This window comes from Colobus angolensis, unplaced genomic scaffold, assembly GCF_000951035.1.
Source record: "Colobus angolensis palliatus isolate OR3802 unplaced genomic scaffold, Cang.pa_1.0 Scaffold31, whole genome shotgun sequence".
Lineage (NCBI taxonomy): Eukaryota > Metazoa > Chordata > Mammalia > Primates > Cercopithecidae > Colobus > Colobus angolensis.
In genome coordinates this window covers 4,381,866-4,388,784 of record NW_012116377.1, presented here as the reverse complement: position 1 = coordinate 4,388,784, position 6,919 = coordinate 4,381,866, and the positions used below count along the sequence as shown (strand labels likewise).

At 54.8% G+C, this 6,919-nt stretch overlaps 1 protein-coding gene across 1 annotated transcript; it reads left to right on the top strand.

The window, feature by feature from the left end:
• The first annotated feature begins 4,833 nt into the window (after nucleotides 1-4,833).
• GP9 (glycoprotein IX (platelet)) lies at nucleotides 4,834-6,474 on the top strand. Its single transcript, XM_011950708.1, has 3 exons — nucleotides 4,834-4,917; nucleotides 5,559-5,684; nucleotides 5,791-6,474. The coding sequence occupies exon 3, from the start codon at nucleotides 5,803-5,805 to the stop codon at nucleotides 6,334-6,336; it is 534 nt and encodes a 177-aa protein (XP_011806098.1). The 5' UTR covers nucleotides 4,834-4,917; nucleotides 5,559-5,684; nucleotides 5,791-5,802; the 3' UTR covers nucleotides 6,337-6,474.
• Nucleotides 6,475-6,919: the final 445 nt, after the last annotated feature.

Below are 6,919 nucleotides of genomic sequence, written 5' to 3'. Positions count from 1 at the left end.
ACCGCGCCCGGCCTAAATTTTGTATTTTTAGTAGAGAGGGGTTTTCACCATGTTGGCCAGGCTGGTCTTGAACTCCTGGCCTCAAGTGATCTGCCCACCTCAGCTTCCCAAAGTGCTAGGATTACAGGCGTGAGCCACCACGCCTGGCTATCAGGCCCCCCTTTCTTCCCTGACAGTGTGCCAGTGGCCCCTGCCCATGGTGACTTCCATAGTGCCTGCTGTGGCCCGACCCCCAGCGAAGCACCTGCCAGGCTTATCTCACTCCTTCCTCACACCAGTCAGGGAGGTGGGGTCTTTGACTTTCCCCATTCTGCAGATGAGGAAACTGAGGCAGAGATAGGCTGAGACTATTGCCCAAGGTCACAGAGCAAGTAAATAGCAAAATCATGTTTCAGAGTGAGGCAGGCTGCTCCACAGGCTGGCTCAGAACAGCTGGGGTGATGGAGACCTGCATCTGCAAAGATCCAGCAAGCAGAGGCTCTGCTCCAAGGCGGCCCAGCAGCGGCAGACAGGGTTACCCATTTCCTCCTGGTCGCACACGTGCTAAAAATGCTACCTAATAATCACTGCCTCTCAATCCCCTCTGCTTCCCATGAGAAGGAAAATTTGTCTTGGGGGATATTGAAAGATCCCAGCCTCCAAAGTAAGTTTGCCTAAGCAGTTTCCTTTATAATACAATTACCAAACAGAGGCTGTTTCCTTCAGCTCAGGAGACAAGAAAGGAGTGGCTCTCTCCCTCATGTTTCTCGTTATTTGTGTCATAGGCATGTATCACCTGAAATTGCCTGAGAGGCTCAACCAAATTTTAGTCACAAGATCTGCGAACACTTCCCTAGTGGGTGCTGAGGTTCTCCAAGGAGCTGCTGGGCCCATGTGCAGACAGATAAGCAAATGGCTGGGTGAGCGCATTGGGGAAGGCTTCCTGTAAGAGGTCATGCTCCTGGTGAATCTTAAAGGATGCAGCGTGCCAGGCAGACATTCCACAGGGCTCCAGAAAGAGGGCAGTGCAGAGGCAAAAGCACAGAGACAAAAGTCTGCGTGTGGGTGGGGAGTGAGGGACATGGCTAGCCTACCACGAAGCTTCAGATCAGGAAGAGATGACAGGTGAGGCTGGACAGGGTGGCAGAGGGTGTCCTGAAGACAGCGGGGAACCATGAAAGACATGGAGCAGGGGCGTGGTGAGATTAAATCTGTATAGCAGAGGCAGAGGCCGGCATCAAGGAGACAACAATCCTGGCAAGACACAGATAAGACCAGCACTAGAGAAGAGACGGCCAGCAAGGCTGACGAGTATGTATTACATAATGCCCATGGGCCAGGCAGAGGTGCTGGGGAGGTAAGAGTTAATGGGACAGAGTCTCTGCCCTCTTGACTCTCACATCAATGGGAGGAGACATTTAATAAACACATAAAAGTCTAAAAATAAGATCATTTCAGATCCTGATCAATGCTAAGGAAAATATGAAATGGAGTATTATGGTACAGAAGGATGGAGCTGTGCCTTGGCGAGGGAGGCCTTTGAGGAGGGGTCACCTGAATTGAGATGAGAATGATGATCAGGAGGAAGCCATGTGGGGCTCTGGGGGAAAGGCACCCCAAGAAGAGGGAACAGCAAGTGCAAAGGCCCTGAGGCAGGAAAGTGCCAGAGTGTTTGAGCAACAGAAAGAAAATCGGTGTGGATGGACATTGATGAGCAAAGTAGAGAGTGGGTGATGGGGTCAAGAAACAAGTAGGGGCCAAGCTACAGCAGGGCCTGTAGCTTCCTGACCACAGGAGCATGGGCTTTCTTTTATTTGCGATGGGAAGTCAAGAAGGCTAACGAAGACCAGAGCAGTAGCAGCACAGGGAGAAGTGGTTAAGTTCTGAATAGATCCTGGTGGCTGAAACGACAGGAATTACTGATGGGTTGGACAAGAAGGCGAAGTGACTCTTCAGAGGGGTTGTATGGAAGAGAGAAGCAGAAAAATTAAGGCCGGATTTTTCAAAAGGGCAGTATTATAGGCTGCTTTTTTGTTGTTGTTTGTTTGTTTGTTTGTTTGAGATGGAGTTTTGTTCTTGTTGCCCAGTCTGGAGTGCAATGGCACGATCTCGGCTGACCACAGCCTCCACTTCCTGGGTTCAAGTGATTCTCCTGCCTCAGCCTCCCAAGTAGCTGGGATTACAAGCATGTGTCACCACCCCCAGCTAATTTTATATTTTTAGTAGAGACAGTGTTTCTCCATGTTGGTCAAGCTGGTCTCGAACCCACAACCTAAAGTGATCCACCCACCTCAGCCTCCCAAAGTGCTGGGATTACAGGCGTGAGCCACCACGCCCAGCCTGGCTGCTCCTAACCTGATGGAACGACCCAGTGAAGGAGAAACTGATGATGCAGAGGAAGGGGAACCTGATAGGGCAATGTCCTGGAATGGTGAAGAGGGGAGAACTCACAGCATGAGAGCAGGGCTTGGCCTTCGCCTTGGTTCTTATTGCTGCTGTCACAAGAGGCTTAATACATCACACATTTATTTTCTCACCCTTCATCACGCAGCTCCTGTGGGTTCTTTTCTTCCAGCCTTCCTGAGGTAGATCAGCAGGACCTGTTTTCTGAGCACCTGTCAGGACCCCTTGGTCACCATCCTGCTGACGGCAGCAGGATCTGGTTGAAACAAGGTGTAGTGAAGAAGTTGGCAGAAACTAGAAACCAGCAGATGGGGACGAAAGCAACCACTAGTTGTCCTCACTGCTCTCTAACATAGACACTCTCTCCCCCACCCTCACCATGGTAGTTTACAAATGCCATGGCAACATGCCATGGCAACAACCTGAAAGTTACAGGGTTCTGGAAACTCACCACCCCTTTTCTAGAAAGTTCTAAATAACCTGCCCCTTAATTTACATGTAATGAATATAAAGCAGCTTTCTTCACCACTGGCTCTTTGACTTCTTTCCTGGCCCAAGCCAAGAGCCCTCAGAGGCTAAGCCCTGTTGTGGGGGCTCACCTGCCCTGCATCACTTGTAGGTGGAAATCAAGGTGATGCAAGGCACGTGAGCCCCCACAACAGGGCTCACCTGGCAGGGCTGCATTCCTCTCTGGAAGCTCTGGGAGAAGCCACTCGCAGGCTCATCCAGGCTGTTGGCAGATCCAGTTATCCTGTCTCTCTTGGACAGATGGGTGTGTATTTACCCATATGGGTAAGTACACATGGGGAAAAAAAACAGTCTTGCCTGATGTTGGGATGGGGGGGAATTTTTATTTTCTTATTCCTGTTCATCTGAATATTCTAAGTTCCCACAATGGAAATCATTTATTTATTATTTATGTAGTTTTTTAAATTCACGAAACCTGTCTATGTTGATGTAGTTTTTCGTTTTAAGTTGTACATGCTGAAAATAAGGAAATCTCAGAGGCTCAAGAGGAAGGAGGGCACAGGCCCCACCAGATCTGGTCAGGACACCAGACCTGGTGGCTGCAGCGCCCCCACTCACTCCAGAACCCCTTACCCACCTGCATGGGGCTCACTGGTGAATGCGTGCAGGGCAGAGGAGGCGGAACATGCCAGGGCTCCATGGGGAGGGAGGGAAGGCCCTGACAGGCTGAGGCTCCTCTCCAGGGTCCAGGCTCCAGTCAGAGTCCCCACTGAGCACATCAGGGGACCCCCAGGAGCAACCAGGCCTCCAAGCAGGTGTGACTTCAATGGGGGAACAGAACCTTCTCCACCCTTCTCTGAGCCCAGGATCAGTGGGTGGGGGAAGCAGAGCTGGGGCCTGGCAGCCTCTCAGGGCCTCCCAGGAGGGTGAACACCCAACTCCTGCCCCGAGAGCAGAACCAGGTGGCGGGGGAGAGAACAGGAGGCCTCCCAGGGAAGGACTCAGCCTGCTTGGCCATGCAGGAGGAGGGAGACTGGCCTGAGAAGGGTGTGGGACCAAAATAAGAACAGGCACACCCCCCTGTAGGACCGAGGAATATTCCCGAGGGTCCAGCGTGTCAATGAAGTGCATTTAAAACTTCCATCAGCCTTTTGTCCTTGGCTTTTCCTGCCAGGCTTCTGTAACTTCTGTGTTTTGACCTTATTTTATTTATTTATTAATATGGAGTCTTGCTCTGTCGCCCAGGCTGGAGTGCAGTGGTATAGTCTCAGCTCACTGCAACCTCTGCCTCCCGGGTTCAAGCAATTCTCCATCCCAAACTACATTTATGTTTTATAGGAAGCTTTAGGTCACTAACATAAATGGAAAATGGTGTCCCTCCCCTAAGTAGACTGTGCTCTAGAAGGAAATGTACTGCAAATGTTAAACCATAGGCCAAAATTCTAGCTAGAGACTCACGCTTGGTAGAAGCTCTGCTTCCCAGGCCTGCAGCTGTTTGTCAGAAAGAGGGATGGGGAAGCGCTAAGCAGGAGCTAAAAACCATGGCACCAAGAAGAGAGGGGAGAGTTAAAAATGAAGTCACTCTCCCCACCATGGTGTTCTCAGCCAGCGGGAGCTGCCCAGCCCACACCTCTGTGAGGCAGGCAGGACGGGGTCACTGCTCCCACTTTACAGATGAGGAAAACTGAGATTCGGAGGAACAACCAGCATAGCCACGTTTCTCGGGGGTCTCCTAGTTCCCCACCTTCTGGGAGCAGGCGAGGGGCCACCTCAGTCCTCCACAGACCCGATCCCAAAGCCCGTTGCAGCACTGGCGGCACAGTGGGACACCCTTCATAAACCGGGGTTGAGATATGGTTCTGTGCCCAAGGCGCGGGCCCCTGAGGGCCTCCAGCCTCTGGAAATAGGCCCCAGGGCTGCACTGGGGGGATAAGCCAGGCTATTTTCATCACTTCCTTCCACCCGCTTCCGCAGGGGCCACCTCAGCTGCATCCCATAGAGTTCCCACCCAGACCTCAGTCAGGACCTTTCAGGCCAGGCGGGAGCGCCCAACCGAAGGCTTCACAGGTAAGTGGCCCTCTGTATTACCCAACATGGCCTCCCACAGGGAGAGAGGAGGTCAACTCCTGTCCCTTTAACAAGACAGGGTTGGGTGGGACATTCTCTCTGAGACACCATCTCCTTGGCTGAGTCAAGATTAATGAGTTGATTTGACACTTACTCACTGGAAACCTGCTGTGGGTGGGGGGAGCTCTGCTTGCGGAGGGGAAACGCCTGTGGGGAAGAACCAGAGGGCCACGGTTCCCGAGACCTGAGTGTGAGTCTGGCCTCTGACACCACACCGGGTGGCCCTGGGCACACTGCTTTCCCTCTGTGGGCCTCAGTTTCCCCAAGTCAGTGTTAGCCCAGATGAGTGGCTTTCCAAATGGGGCCCCACTGGGTTCCCCTCCCTGCTCCAGTCAGTGTCCCCATCCCACTGTCTTCTGCATCTGGGAATCAGGTAACAGCTCACTTAGCTGGCGGGGGTTGCTGGGTGCAGCCTGGAGGCCCCTCCAAGGCTCTTTCCTAGTCTCTGGGGTCTGTGGTCCTGGGCTGGGACTCATTTAGCAGCCATCTGCTCCTCTCATCCCCAAGTAGGGGATGGGGTCTCTGCTAGGGGCCAGGAAGTCCCTTCCCCTTCCCAAAAACAATCTTACCCCAATCCACAGCTGCCCTCACCACCCTGCCTTCAACGGTGTCCAGAGAAGGTCAGCCAGGCCTGGGTTGGGCACGCTCCACCTTCCCCAGTCACCAGCCTGTTTCCCGGAGGAGAAGGCTGAGACCCGAGAAGGGAGGTGAGTGCACCCCGTCCCATGTCAGGCTCCGCTGCATCCCCGGTGCTTGCCGTCCCTGAGGATGGGTCAGCCGCCAGGCCCTCCCTCACAGCTCCTCTCTCTGCAGCCAGCCTGTCCCATGCCTGCCTGGGAAGCCCTGTTCCTGCTCTGGGCCACAGCAGAAGCCACCAAGGACTGCCCTATCCCATGCACCTGCCGCGCCCTGGAAACCATGGGGCTGTGGGTGGACTGCAGGGGCCAAGGGCTCACGGCCCTGCCTGCCCTGCCAGCCCGCACCCGCCACCTCCTGCTGGCCAACAACAGCCTTCAGTCCGTGCCCCCGGGAGCCTTCGACCACCTGCCCCAGCTGCAGACCCTCGATGTGACGCAGAACCCGTGGCACTGTGACTGCAGCCTCACCTATCTGCGCCTCTGGCTGGAGGACCGCACACCCGAGGCCCTGCTGCAGGTCCGCTGCGCCAGCCCCAGCCTCGCTGCTCATGGCCCGCTGGGCCGGCTGACAGGCTACCAGCTGGGCAGCTGCGGCTGGCAGCTGCAGGCATCCTGGGTGCGCTCAGGGGTCTTGTGGGACGTGGCGCTGGTTGCCGTGGCTGCGCTGGGCCTGGCTCTTCTGGCTGGCCTGCTGTGTGCCACCACCGAGGCCCTGGATTGAGCCAGGCCCCCAGAACCCCTGGTCCCAGGCCAGGGGGCCAGTCCCTGAGGCAGGTCCCCAGACTCCACCAGGCCTGGTCAGCCCAAACCACTAGAAGCCCAAAATAAACTGGCAGCTTGGCTGTTTTATATAAGCTCAGAGATCTTTTTTCCCCTTTCGGCACTTGAGTCTGTCTCCTTCTGAAAACCTGGCTCCATTTTGTTATGACCAGACATCAGTTGGGGCTTCCCTGTTCCTCAAGTTATTAGTAAAATGGACGGCCCACCTCCCCCACCTTTCACGCTTAATTACACAGTCTCTGGACACCCCAAGCCCGGACCTGGGACTCTGGGTCTCATGGCCTCAGCTGTCTGCTTCTGGTGTGGGTCACCCTGGACAGCCCAGGCCAGCTTCACACTGGGGCCCAGCCCTCACCACATTCCCCAGAAATCTCGCTCTCCCAGCACAGTAGTGAGCAGAGCAGGGTGTCCCAAAGGCCCCTGGAGGGAGGAGAATAGGGGCTTCCGTCCCCACGACAGAAATGGCTTGGCGGGCCCTTTTCTGTCGCGGCCTCCGACCACTCCATCTTGGCCGTGAGGCTGCT